General features: G+C 46.7%; 1 protein-coding gene across 1 annotated transcript in view; it reads left to right on the forward strand.

The window, feature by feature from the left end:
• The window catches only part of FANCB (FA complementation group B), a 367,346-nt gene that overhangs the window by 98,006 nt on the left and 253,714 nt on the right, over window positions 1-15,626 (forward strand). The window contains exon 3 of the mRNA XM_085622200.1: window positions 274-429. Within this exon, the coding sequence (XP_085478326.1) occupies window positions 274-429 (156 nt within the window). The remainder of the gene's footprint in view (window positions 1-273; window positions 430-15,626) is intronic.

A 15,626-nucleotide genomic window follows, 5' to 3' on the forward strand; every position in this document is an offset into this window, starting at 1 on the left:
CAGGATGGGTTCCACAGCGGTGTTCGTACAAGCGCCTTGAGACTCTTGCGGGCGAGTAGTGTGCTATACAAGTATCAATTTACATTTACAATTTACATTTTAAGACTTGTGATACTTGCAAACATGCCCATGTCTTTTCTCGAATCAGATTTTAGGTGCTTATCTTTTTTCGGTTCACGTGCGCAAAGAAACATTCTTCCAATGACAAAAGGATGAAACATAAAACCTCAATCGCCAACATGTGTCTAAGATGCCCGTTTGTTTCCATTGCAGGTGGCTGCTAGTTGGCAAGGGGTGAGGTCTGTCCAGGTGGATGATTTTGTTGGTGCAGGAAGCGAACAGATCCTTGTACTTTTCAAGGATTCATCTTCTAATACAGATCTCTTGAGTGCATTCAAAATCACCGATTTTGGCGAAGTAAACTATGAGGTGAGCTCAATTTCCTTTATAGCTTACAGTCAGTTATTCACCTTAAGATCTTTTCTTAAGTTAAAGAATGTTGTGCTCTAATCCTAGGCATAATTGTTTATTATTAGAGTGTTTAATTGGATCACACATTGTCCTTTATGTGTCTGTTTGAAATGTACCACAGTGGCAGATTGTAACCACAGCGCATCGTCCTGGTCTGAGTGGCAGCTTTGTTACCTGAATGATCCAAAGTCCAAATGCACCAACCCAATGACCCGCCATTTGACCCCTTTCCAAGGATCTCACACTCTTTGGCTTTTCCTCTGAGATCCTGCATCATGCCACCATTGGCTGTTCTGCGTGTCACACTTAGGACCAGGATCGTGTCCCTGAAACAAGAACCGATGCACCTCAGTCAGCATGTGGTACACCCCATGGCCACACCTGACTGTGACAAGCGCTTTTTCAAATGAGTTAGTCAGCTATATGGTAACAACAGTTACATGCCTTTAGGTGATTTTTTAATGAATTCACCCAAACCTTGGAAATGACCGGCTGAGGGTTTGTTACAGGCAAGTTGGAGACCAAGGACACGATGGTTGAATGGATGTGATGTGAGTGTGTTACCACAACACACCCCTGAGTCTTACATAAAGTACAGCATGATCAATTAGCATTGGCACCAGACAAAAAACAAACCTCTACGTAGAATAAACAAAAACACATATATTTTCACTGCCTGCTGGTGAAAATATTCCTTAGTCAGATATGAAAGTATCACTGTTCTTATATGCAAGATATTTTCATGGTGAAACATGGCAGCTCCTGAGAATGTTTTTCCAGCCCTACTGTTGCAAGCTCCCTACGTTGCAAATTTGTTAGGCCTGATGAGGTGACCAGACATTATTGTGAATATGGGGTTTGCCATTTGCTGTAATACCAGTACGCATGGAATCTTCTGTAAAAATGAACGCAGATCTCTCATGGTGGAGGCAAGTTAGGGGATGATGTTGATATAACAGCGGTTTGTGTGCAAACATCTGCACAGTAGCTCAGTAGAACCAAGACCTTCTGCATGCTAGGTATGCTGGCATATTTCCTCAGCAAAGATGGAATAGGCAATTGTTAACAACGATTCACATTCATTGCAGGGCAGCTGGTATCTTAAGCTCAACTGAGTCGCTAAGCTTATGTGACAAGCCTCTAGCAGTATTTTCTTTGCTTTTCAACAGTACAAGAAGTTCAGCAGGCTCCAAATTCTGACAAGTAGCTTAAAGCAAAACAAGTCTTGACCTCCCTCCACTAAGATAACATGACATCTACAACTTTTCCCTCAGCCAGCTCTTCCCTTTCAGCAAAATGTACTTTCCTTCTTCAATAGTCCCTCTTTTTAGGTCTCGCCTGCGCCAACGCATGTTCTGCTCTGGCGAGACATTTAGTGAGTGGGCTTTTAAAAGCCGAACCACAGCTTTTTGTGTGGCCTAGAGCGTGCGGTTACGTGCACAGTTACGAGCAGAGGCTCCATCTGGCTTTCCTCTCTCAACATAAAGAGCAAACAGCTGCTGCTTAGCACATGCGCGCGTGCACTCCCCCCCCCCCCCCCCCACACCCCTCCCACTTTTTTTTTCCTGCAACCCTGGTGTGATCACACCTATCAACAATGCTGCTGAAAGACCCGTTACTTCTTTTTTTGCGAGTCGTGTGGCGGTATGACAAGGTCTTCCTTTTATCTATCGAAAAGAACGATAAACACAAAAAAAGCACTGATGAAAGCCTTTCCCATGAACTAATAGCTCTTTCTCAGAAATGCTTTCGTTATCAATCTATAGCACTTAGCGGCTGCTTGCACCAATCTTTATTCACGGGGCAGATAGCAACATGGCGGTGCACGCGCTAATAGAAGAGGACTTCACGACAGCAGAAACTGCGGAAGAAAGAACCATCTCTTGAAGACATAAATAATACTGCATGAGTAAAGCTATGAACGTGTTAGAAGCAAAATTAGATGGCAGCGGTTTCCTGAAAACTCAAAGAAAAGCGAACAACCTTTCACTGCACAAATCATTGACCCTCTAACAAACGAGACTTACCTCACCCAAAAAATCAGATGTAACAATGTGTAAAAATAGAAGTATATTTTTATGTGTTTTTAGTTGCAGAGGGGAATTTGCTTACATATACCCTGAACTCGTCTCTGTTCAAAATAACTAGCTGCGAGCTGTGGAAATAGACTACTCACATGTGTGATCATAATAACTAGTGCTTGGTTGATAGCAGTGTCACAGCAGCAAGGTATTGCTTCCTCGGGGAAGCTTGCATGGTACTGCAGGACCAAGGGGTAAAGCTTGGGCAGTGGAAATGGCGATACCTACACAAACTACAACAAATTCAAAAACAAATGTGGTTTTGATGTCTGTGTGGGGATCTGGTGTGTTTTCAGGAAGTGTGATTTACAAGTCAGAGGTACTCAGATGCATATTTTTTGGAGCTTAGCTGAGGAAGCAGAGTCTATGACTGAGACGCTTGATATTTCCATCTCTTAAGACAACACAAACTTTCAATCAGCTGAGAACTAGAATGTATATCTGTGAACAAAAGTCTGTAAATTAGGAATGCTTTAACTGTGAGCTGGCAATGATCTACCTTCCCAGTACAAGAATGTGCCCATGAAGTTATCATGGAGAACAAAGGGTATAGAAATGTCAATTATGTATGCATGTGAATAAAAGCTTTTGGCCTTCATCTGCAGATAAACAATGCAGCCGCAGAATGTTCCTTTGGCTAATTTGTTTACGGCACTCCGTTTCTTTGTAAAGCATTGATTGGAAATACAGCAAAACATGCTTGCTAATTCTGCTCATCCCACAGAACATAGCACATTGTTGTGGTTTTAGCTAATCCTGGTAGGTTGGCCAGGAACGTACATCAAAATGAGGTTCCTATTCTTAAAGATTTTTGTGCGTTCATGTTTTTTGACATCAATAACAACGCCACCACAGCATCACTCAGCGTCACCACAGCATCACTCAGCGGCACCACAGCATCACTCAGCGTCAACACAGCATCACTCAGCGCCACCACAGCATCACTCACCGTCACCACAGCATCACTCACCGTCACCACAGCATCACTCAGCGCCACCACAGCATCAGTCAGGACCACCACAGCATCACCCAGGGCCCCCACAGCATCACACAGTGCCTCAACAATATCACTCAACACCACCACAGCATCACTCAGCACAACAACAGCATCACACAGCACCACCACAGCATCACTCAGCACCACCACAGCATCACTCAGCACCACCACAGCATCACTCAGGGCTACCACAGCATCACTCAGCATCACCACAGCAGCATAATTCAGCGCCACCACAGCAGCATAATTCAGCGCCACCACAGCAGCACAATTCAGCGCCACCACAGCATCACTCAGGGTCACAACAGCATCACTCAGTGCCACAACAATATCACTCAACACAACCACAGCATCCCTCAGCACCACCACAGCATCACTCAGTACTACCACAGCATCACTCAGTAGAACCACAGCATCACTCAGCCCCACCACAGCATCACTCAGGGCCACAGCAGCATCACTCAGGGCCACAACAGCATCACTCAGGGCCATCACAGCATCACTCAGCACCACCACAGCATCACTCAGCGCCACCACAGCATCGCTCAGGCCCACCACAGCATCACTCAGGCCCACCACAGCATCACTCAGGCCCACCACAGCATCACTCAGGCCCACCACAGCATCACTCAGCGCCACCACAGCATCACTCAGTGCCACCACAGCATCACTCAGCACCACCACAGCATCACTCAGGGCTACCACAGCATCACTCAGCGTCACCACATCATCACTCAGCACCACCACAGCATCACTCAGCGCCACAACAGCATCACTCAGCGCCACCACAGCATCACTCAGCACCACCACAGCATCACTCAGCACCACCACAGCATCACTCAGCACCACCACAGCATCACTCAGGGCCACCACAGCATCACTCAGTGCCACAACAATATCACTCGACACCACCACAGCATCACTCAGCACCACCAGAGCATCACTCAGCACCACCACAGCATCACTCAGCACCACCACAGCATCACTCAGCACCACCACATCATCACTCAGCACCACCACAGCATCACTCAGCGCCACCACAGCATCACTCAGCGCCACCACAGCATCACTCAGCACCACAACAGCATCACTCAGGGCCACCACAGCATCACTCAGCACAACCACAGCATCACTCAGTGCCACAACAATATCACTTGACACCACCACAGCATCACTCAGCACCACCACAGCATCACTCAGCACCACCACAGCATCACTCAGCACCACCACAGCATCACTCAGTACCACCAGAGCATCACTCAGGGCCACAACAGCATCACTCGGCCACCACAGCATCACTCAGGGCCATCACAGCATCACTCAGGGCCACCACAGCATCACTCAGGGCCACCACAGCATCACTCAGCACCACCACAGCATCACTCAGTGCCACAACAGCATCACTCAGCACCACCACAGCATCACTCAGCACCACCACAGCATCACTCAGAACCACCACAGCATCACTCAGCGCCACCACAGCATCACTCAGCGCCACAACAATATCACTCAGCGCCACCACAGCATCACTCAGCACCACCACAGCATCACTCAGCGCCACCACAGCATCACTCAGCGCCACCACAGCATCACTCAGCACCACCACAGCATCACTCAGCACCACCACAGCATCACTCAGCACCACCACAGCATCACTCAGCACCACCACAGCATCACTCAGCACTACCACAGCATCACTCAGGGCCACCACAGCATCACTCAGCGCAACCACAGCATCACTCAGCGCCACAACAGCATCACTCGGCACCACCACAGCATTACTCAGTGCCACCATAGCATCACACAGCACCACCACAGCATCACTCAGCACCACCACGGCATCAGTCAGGGCCACCACAGCATCACTCAGCGCTACCACAGCATCACTCAGCACCACATCAGTATCACTCAGCATCGCCTTTGCACTAGTACACCACCACATCATCATCACTCAGCAAGACCTGAGTATCATTCAGCATCACCTCAGCATCGTCTCCGCACCAATCACCACGACCACCACCACTACCACCTCAGCATCACTCAGCACCACCTCAGCCTGCTCTCGGAATCTGGCATCTGTTGATTCTCCCCCAGCGTCTGCCCGCTGCTAGTGTTATAATACAGGTCCTAGTTCCCAACCTTCACCCTCCGATTGTTTATGCCCCCTCAAAAAAATGCTTTAGCAAACAACCATTGGAATAGGCAGAAACAAGTTGCCAGCATTGCAAGAACAAAAGAAAACTGAGGACATTTTTTATTGTAAATACTTTTTTTAATATGGTCGTACATAATGCCTTCTTGGTCATATATAAGGTAACAAAAATGCTTCTGACACTTTTTTATTACAACTTTTCAGCATGCTGCACAGCTTAAAGACAATGGCAAAGTCAATAGCTCTGGGTAAACACTTATAAGGCTAGCTCTAGCTAAACACTTATAAGGCCCCAAAGGCGAGACCTATTGGCTATGCCAATGCTTGTTTTATACTCGTCTACCATTCATCGGCACAATTATTGGAAAAAGTAGTCTATGTCCAACTCCAAGATCACATTAATGCTAACAATCTCTTGCACAACTATGAGTCTATCTTCAGAATACCCTGCAGCACTTAGACTGCAACACATCACAGATGATGCCTTCCTGACTACAGATGAAGATGACTACTTCCTCTTGATATTAGTAGCTCTCAGTTGCCTTCAATAGTCAACCATCCCACGCTCATACGCACCCTGCAGTCTCGAATGGCATTCACTGGCAACGTTGTCTGGTAATGAATGATTCATTGGTTGATCCCCTACCTTTTCAACTGAGACCAGTTTGTTCACATGGACACCTCCATGTCACAATAGATCTATGTCACTTTCGGAGTCCCCCAGTGTTCTATACTGTCCCCTGTTGCCTTTTACGTCTATGTGGAGCCGATTGGTGCTGTACTCGCAGACCACATCTTCGAGATTCACCAATTTGACGGTGACACACAACTCTTCTTGAAAGCCTCCTCTGCTTCAGACATCAAATGGCTCAAACACTGCTTGTACGTTATCCAAACCTGGATGTCCAGCCTCAACCGCCAACTCAACCCAACCAGCACAGAATTCACATTATTTGCCAAGAACAAGAAACACTGACTCAATGGCCTGAATCTGAACGTCTTCCAGCCCCAACGTCCACTGAGGGCCAAATCATTTGGATTCCTCCTGGACAGCAACCTCACCCTCAATTGTATCATTTACAAAGCCATCATGACCAGAATCCATGCTTATCTTGCAGAAAGCTCCCTATCTCTGATGATTCTCAACACACCCGTAGCAAGGATACAATCAGACTGCAGGCAATGGACTTTAAAAAAGAAGGCAGCCGGCTTTTGAGATGTAAGTACCCAGAATCAGGAGCAACATTCCCATAGCCATAAGGACCGCCCTAACTCTGCCCTAATTTAGGAATGAGTTGAAGATACACATCTTTAAAGAACAACACAGAACCGTCTACAAACCAGCTACCTTTACTATCAGTCATTCACTTGACACTGCACAGAGCTCCGCTGCCTTTTGGCTAGGTTTGCTTTGTAGTAATCCCACATATGTACTGTTAATAATGCACCTTTTCTGCGTGGACACCCTGGATTTCTTATCTTTTGCTTGACCTTTTACCTTTGCTGGCATTAGAACTTTATGCTCTTACCCCTGCTAACCAGTAGTAACGTGCCTGTGTTTCCCCTGTAAGGATGATTACATTGGCTGAAGCATGGACTCACACAAACCCGCCCTTAACCTCTACAAGCACTGTCTTTGCCTTTGATGGGCCTCCCATTACACACTGGGTGGCACTCCCCTGGAGCTTTAACCCACTGGTCTGAAAAAACATTACTAGAGTTGGGGAGCTTATTGGCGCCTGCACCCTGATGAGTTTTCATAAACTCTGTGACCAATAAGACATCTGCAAAGGGCAATTTATAACCTACACATGCACCAAGGCAGTGCTGCACACACATTGGCAAGCTGTGCCACAAGCACCTCTAACTCAGGAGCTCCTACAAACCATGCACACATTCAGAATGGGCCGTAAACTAGTCCGATGGCTCTATTTGGCTCAACTGCAGCCAACCGCCATGGACGTTTCGTCACTCAAAGATAAATGGGAGTGTGATATTGGCAAGGCCTTTAATGATAGAGTGGGAGGAAGGTGTTTTAATACTCCCCAACGTTTCACAACCCTCTAGGTTTCAGTTGATATAATTGTATGCCTTACAAAGAGCCTACTTGACTCCGGCCAACATTTTCACTAGTGCCTCGTCCATTGCTCCAGATGCTTTGCTCAGGAAGCTATTATTTTCACTTTATGGCCCTGCCCAAGACTCACTCACTGTTGGGATTGTGTTACAGATACCATCGCTACTATCACAGAGATGTCTACCCTACATTCCTCAGAGACTGTCTGCTGAGAATATTCAGTAGACTGTAAGCAGCCTGGGCACTGGCGCGTTTTGGTGATCTGAGATCTTTTCCTGGCCCGGCACAATATCACTATGGCTTAGAAGAGTGTGGCATCTCCTGGGTGACAGCTAAGTATCACTCACTTCACGCAGAATAATTGAGAGAGTTGTGCTAATACCCCATAGGTCACCTCTGAGGAAAACTTATAGAGCAATTGCAGGCCCACATTAAAAATTATCATTGGCCCACTTGAATTCACACCCTGACAATATCTGGATAGGCCTCTGCATCACTTTGAGAACACAACTGGGCAGCACTAAGGACCATGCTCCGAACCTCATGAGATCCGATCCCCGTGTTTGGATCATGACCTTGACTCGTCTGTCGCTTACAGCAAATACAATAGGAGCAAGGCCCGCCCTCCTGGCCCTATTTTCCAGTATCTTTTACTGTTTTTTTCTCCATCTGCCTTCTTTCTCCCGGATGTCGCTGGTTGCCCACTTACTCACTCTACTAAGACCGGCTTACGTATAAAAGGATAGATGCAAGCGTTAACAACTGATAGCAATGTGGTATGTTGAGGTGTTTGTTTTACTTCAGTGCTTGATTTAGGTTTGGATGATGGCATCAGAAGGGATTATTGGATGGATTGAGTGGTTTTGCTTCTGTATCAAGAAACAAAAAGACTTTGTAATTTTTCAGAAATCATATCTCTGTAAATTATTACTTGCATAAAATATATGGAATTCATTACTTCAGTGTATGATACCACCACTGCCATACATTAGAAAGAAATTGCAAGTAACTGAGGAGTTCCATATAGAGGAATGAGGCTGAAGGCCACGTTACTTTTTAAGGTCAGTGAGCTCCAATGTTACTTGTAATATCCTTATAATGTATGGCAGATAATACTTTATTCCTTATATTACATGTCCCCACCATTACCCTTCCCACAAAAGCTTACATTTTTGATGTGTTGCTTTCGTGTGAAAGAGGTAGTATGTTGTAAACATGAAGAATAAAATTAGAATCTCTAATGCAAAACTAAGCACACAAAAGTAGTTAAATATTTGTATTAAAAAAGAATTGTGAATCAGTTTAATACATGACAAATTAAAAAAAGTGCTGTGCTCAGAATGATTAGAAACATGCAAAGAGATACAATCTTTATTATAATAAACAAAAACGTTGAAAATTTAAACACGCTGCCATAAATATCTCCTTTCTGTTTATCACTGTTCATCTACAAAACCGAGCAGAGGAACGAAAAGTCACTTTTTGGTTTCGTTTTTCAAACTGCAGTCTTATTATGCTCTGTGATCTGGCTTCCCCCATGGCTGCCGGCAGTAGGCATTGTGACATCAGAACTGAACTGTAATAAGTTATTCTAGTTGAGCAACTATGTCATATGTCAAATCCAGTGTAATATATGGGATAAAGTACCCCCAATGTATATTGTAAGGACATTTCAAGTCACTGAGGAATTCCAAGACTATACAGAGGAATTAGGCCAATTGCTGAATTCCTTTATAATTACAGCTGGAGGTACTTTTGCCTTACAATACATGCTCACACCATCACCTTTCCCACAAACCATTCAATCCTTAGTGCGTAGTTCTTTCATATGAAAGAGAGAGCATGTTTTCAAACAACAAGAATTAAAATAGAGTATCTAGTGCAAAATTAAACACATCAAAAAAGTTGTTGATGATCATGGGCCACGTAGAGCTTCCGCCTGGCTTCGTGGCTGAGTGACTGCTTCCGTGTGATCGGGGGCAAGATGGCGCGTCCGTGAGGCCAGCCGCGCTCTGCTGGTGATGCCGCGCTGGTTGTTCCAGGCTTCTACTCCGCGGTGCCGACACAAGAGACACGAGCCGCGGTGCAGACAAAAGAGATCACCCTGGACTCTGCAGTACTTTTACAACACTGTTGGGTGCCCTGGCCTCTTACATGTTTGCAGTGTGCCGACTTTGCTCTTGGGGAAGCATGCCTCCATTCTGCGCGATTAGAATGCACATCGCGCACACTGCACTTCAGTGGCTTTCTAATCTACTTCTGCTCAACCCCTCCCGATCATCCTTACATCTTCATTGGTCAGATGCTGAAGGACACTTGAATGGCGCCACGTGTGTCAAGGCAAGCAATGCTTCAGCTCCTGAAGTAAGTGGGCAGTGCTTTTTTATTTTAGTGCAGCCGGTGGATCGAGGAGGCTCATTAAGCATGGCTGCTTCTTGGCTGTGGAAACGTAGTGGCAGCCTCGAGCAGAGTTGAGCGGAGTGGGAGTGAGGCAGTGAAGAATCACATGATGCTCAAGGCTGCAAGGCTTTTCAAGCATTTTTAGGTGTTGTGGCATTAAACGCATCAAGGCAACAGGGTATCTAGGCAACATGATCTGATGCGATCTCAAGGAAAGACATGTCTCATTAGCAGCCCCTACTGGCACAGGGAAACCCTGGAGGGGTTGTGAAGGCAGTCCACATAGCTGGGAATGCAGCTTGTGACCTCCTGGGGAACCCCTGAATACTCCTAAGTCTGTTGTTGCTGTGCTCATCCTCACTGGCCATACCCCCTCATATCTATCCTAAAGAGTGTTTAGCCACAACTCGGATGACGGTGTGAAGCCACCTGTTGTTTCTCCTATAATTCACATCTTATCTCATCACTACTAGAAAAAGGCATAATCTACATTCTTGGCATCAATGGATGTTGTTAAAAGTCATGCACCGGGCAAAGGGAACAAAAACCAAATCCGCATGACCTCTATCTTGATGCAGGGGTCCAGACATTCCAAAGACGTATGTCAGGCAAATGGCCTGGTGCAACTGTTGCAGGAGACATATGCCAAAAAACTGATGGCCCCAGGGTTTCTGCCAGTTACTGAGGTGGGGACCAACGAACCCAGTCTCAAACATTCATCAACAGCTAACTTTGATAGGGCCAGTCATGGTAAGGACCTAGCTTGCTACCGCCTCAGTAAAGTCCTATGCAATACCCTTTTCACCCACCTGAAGTCTCGATTCACAGCCATCTCCCGAATCTGGACCTCTTGTCTCTGCCAGCACCTTTCACTTACCTTCTTGCAGCACTGCCTCCAGGCCTAAAAAGCTGCCAATGTATCCTTTGTTTACGGTTCCTGGGGTCCATGGAGGGGGGTTGTTGACCTCGGAGTCAGTCAGGCTCTGAGCCAGGTTATTAGTGAAGCTACAGGGAACCCCATCGACTTATACTTAGGACCTTCTCTAGATAACCCTTTGGAGAATATAGCCTCACACAGGGTCACAGCAACTCCTAGTGGGGAAGGAGATAAGTCAGTCTTTGATCATCATTTTCTACAGGAGCAGCTTTTCCTCAGGGACCCAAGGTCTCTGCCTCAAGTTGCCCAGTCCCTCCCAATTGAAGTAGTTCTTCAACAAATACTGGGCGAAATTAGGGAGATGGAAATCTCACAGGAGAAGGCGCACCAGGAAATACGAGGCCAGTTGGGACAGATCAGTACTAACATACAGCTACTTAACTCATGGGTTTACTCAGCTCAAGCAAAGAGTGTCCAGTCTTGAAGATTTTAGGAACAACCAAAACACTTCAACTGTTACATTTCAATCTGAACTCACTGAATTACAGTTGTAGCTCGACGATGTGGAGAACAGGTTGCGCCATGATAACCTGAGATTTGTCAGGATCCATGAGGGTCAAGAGTACGGTCAGACTGTCACCAAATTGATCTCCGATCTAAGTGTCAAGCATGTGTGTTGCACAGTCATCCTGTGCCCTGGACACCCCCGTTTTTGCTGACTGGTACTGGTGTTAACTGACTCTCCCTGGGCGCTGCCTAACCATGTTCAGGGCTATGGTGGAAAACACAGGGAAAACACGCACACATTAGGGTACTCTATGTCTCAGGGTACCGCTATGATTGGCATGACCTATCCTATAAGCCCCATGTATATAGTAGGTCATGGCAGTTTAGAGGCCAGCAGCCCTTTCTGCACTTGCATGTGTGCACCGCTGAGAGCCTGAGGTCCATTTAAAAGTAGCCCTGTGTTGCAGCATTGCTTTTTAATGTAAATTGTGCCTAAACTCTACTTTGGTGGTAGAGGCACTTAGAAAGTGATACACTAAAATATTTTGGCATAATAGGTACCCCCAGGGTCTCCCCTTGGTGTGCCAGGGGTGTGGTTTCAGGTACTTATAAGCAGTGTCCTTCTAAAAGTTGTTTTATATGCCCTTGGGATAGAGAAAGTGCACATTTCACTTCCCCCATTGTAGTACAATGCTTCCCAAAATTGACTTTTGTGCTAGGAGCACTGTAGAGTGAAGATTTACATTATTTTTGCATATTCAGAACCCCTAAAGTCTCCCTTAGGTGTCCCAGGGATGGGGGGGGAGGGGATCCCATAGCTATAAGCAGGGTCCTTATAAAAGATGTTTTATATGCCCTGGAGCTGGAGAAATTGGACATTTCATTTTCCCTTTACAGATCCCCAGCCATATAGGTTAACTTTGCAATAGACCTCATAACTATAACTTGGGATTACTGAAAAATATCATTCAAGGTCTTAGGAGAATGGTATTGATAAATCGAACAAAATGCTATAGTTGAATTTATCCTTAAATATACAGAAAATAAATTATAAGACTTTCATGTCTGTAAGCCAAAAATCAGCCTTCCTGTGGTTTCCCCAGATTGGTCAGAGTTAAGAGGGTTAGCCACTCTGCTTTGATGAAGTAATAAGTGGCACCCAGTGAGAGAGGCTGTCTGGTAGGAGAGGGTTCTGCTACACAGGAATGCCAGAGCTGGGTGAGGGGTCGTAAAGCATCAGCTTCAAAGGCAGAAGGGGACAGGCAGAGAAAGACAGGTCCATCTACCCCATCCCCTCTGAACTCCGCCAGATGGCAGGCATAAGGAAGGAATTTGCAGATGTCGGGGGAGGAGAGCTTAGCCATATTGGAGGTTGGTTTAACTAGTTTTTGCTCCTCTGAGACTTCAGCCATGTTGAATTTTGGAAGAATAGCACTTTCTGGGAGACCTTTATGCCACCCTTTGAGGAAGTGTTCATGCTCCGGGTTGTTGCCCTGTGCCTCATTGGACAGGAGTGCCCCCCTGCTTGACCTCAGAGAACACTGAATAAGTATCTGAGAGGGGCAGAGGCTTTCAGATCTGCTGCTAGAAACTAAGAGAAGAAGAAGGGTGCATGCTGGAAGTTTGATTTTACCAACCAGGCCATGCACTCTGACTGCCTATGCCTGCTGCACAATCTGGATCTACAGCCCTGTGGACCTAACTCATTTCAAGATGAATAAAGAGTGGTCTCTCTGAATGCTACAGGTTAACACAGCTCACCTGGTCCATCACAAATAAGAATCCCCAGCCTAGAGTGCGGCCAGTGTATTTGTAAGGATTTTGTCCAAGTGGAATGTGGGAACTGAAGTCCCAAAGTCCCATACTTTCAAGGACCATCTTTGAGATTCCAGACCCTTGTATTGTGTTTTAGACACTTTGGGACCCCCCCGAGGAACTTCAGGAAGAAGTTCCAGAAGTTTGGAGAACTTTTTAGCAACTTTGGGAAAAAAAAGTCCAGAGGGGGACCAACTCAACTGCGAGAGCCAAGCTGGCGACCTTCAACCGCGAGCCAGCCTGCCCTGCTGGTTCGTCACGCTGAAAATCGCCGGAGGTCCGACTTCCAAAGTTTAGCCGGCAGCTCCCGAACCTAGACTGGTGAAGAGTATCGAGGAACCCCAACAGGAAAAGTTCCAGAAACGTTTTTAAGTCAGAAGGTAAAACTTTGACAGAGGCTTACCGCGAGAGGGAGCCGCACAGAGCTCCATCGCGGCTGGCCTGAAACTTTGACTTAGTTCTGGTTTAGCAATACCAGATGTCCCAATTGGCGCTATAGGTTTCTATATGCTGTATAGTGCTAAATCTTTAAACATTCGTATCTCCGGTTCCCTGCATTGGCTTTTTTCCTTTTGGTTTCATTTTGAAGACAAAAAAAATTACTATTTTTATAAATTGATATGGGATTTTTATTGTGTGTTATGTCTTAATTATTAACTGAATTGGATTTTTTAAATGCTTTTCATACCTGTCTCTGAAGTTAAGCCTGCCTGCTCGCAGCCAAGCTACCAAGGGGTGAACATGGGAATAATTTTCTGAGACCTAGACGGTGTTAGTGGCCTTATTGCTAGTGGTAGATGCATATTTATCACTACAAAAAATCCACTTACTAACAATGTGCTTCCTGAAACAGCAGCTAAGGACATGGACCTTACTATTTCACGTACCCATCATGTTCTGGAATTCCAGTCCCCAACTCTAAGTACCCGTGGACTATCTTAGTGAACTTTCATGACTTTTGTGTGAAAGAGCGGATTCTGACTAATGCTATAAGGGACAAAGTCTATAGCACCCCAGATAAACTACTCTTTCAGAATTTTTTCAGATATGTCTCTATCCGGGGGAGGGGGGGCACTAGAGAGCCCGCGAGCAAGATGGCCGCAGCCCGGGAGCAATGTCCGACTGGGTCTTCCCTCAACAGCGACATCAGTCACCCCAGAAAATACAGGTTGACTCCTACAGACATGCAGCGCAATGAGACTGAAGGCAGCCTCTGCAAATAAGAGAAATTGAGTGAGAAAACGTTTCACGGACATATTGCGGACTACGGCTGCTGAAAATGGCCGGAAACCGCATCGCATAGTGAACCGCGCTACTGTGAAAGGGGCAGCCCCGGTCACCACAAACTGCTGCCTTTATGACCAGTCATGAGGTGGGGCCTACTGCCGAAAAGCTCCGGCGAGGACGTCCTAGGGCTGCAGGCCACAGTCGCACCATCTACTCACCCGCTCTCTGTGGCTGCCGACAAGGAATCATGGAGCTGATGCCCCATCTCCGCAAAACGCTGATGCGGGGGCTGACACCCTTGAACCCCCGTGATCGACAGCACCAGGGCGCAGGACTGCAGCTGTTGGTACTGGCAAGCCGCCGTATTATCAAAGAAGACCCGATCGGCATGCACAAGATGCTCCACAGCCCACACTGTGGGACAACTCCAAACTGGCCCTGACAGGCAGCTACTATCTGCATGAGGCGACGCTCCAGATAAGAAGTGAGGCCGACTGACGGCGGTGGGATCTGGCTGCGATGCACTGAGGTAAACTGCCACAAAGTTAAGGGGCTACTCACCTGTTTTCTTTCGGGAACTGACAGAGGCCAGGGGTGGGACCGACTTGCACCCACGAGCATCTGGAAAAGACGTCTGGAGCACCCAGGGCCTCCGAACACACTGAAGACCACGAGGGCCAGGCACGGGCCCTCGGACGTGAAGTGCCAAGATTTGAGGGCTGAGGCTGGGGGGCTGCACAGGGACGTGACCCCAGAGGAAGGCGCAGCAGGCCAAACCCTTAATTACTACATGGGCTCCTCAACACAGAAACGTAAAACACGCAGCCCGAGTTCACTGAGCCACAGATGGACATATAACAGCACCCTAACTGGATGCAAACGAGCGCTTGTCCTATCCCCTTTCGTGATGATCTACAGCTGTGGTATTTCAGACTCCGACTATCCTATATCCCTAACCTAAGCAGAATCCACTCAGCGATCCTGTGAGACATATCATATGCACTGTACACACATCACTACAC

This window comes from Triturus cristatus, chromosome 8 (genome assembly GCF_964204655.1).
Source record: "Triturus cristatus chromosome 8, aTriCri1.1, whole genome shotgun sequence".
NCBI classification, from domain to species: domain Eukaryota; kingdom Metazoa; phylum Chordata; class Amphibia; order Caudata; family Salamandridae; genus Triturus; species Triturus cristatus.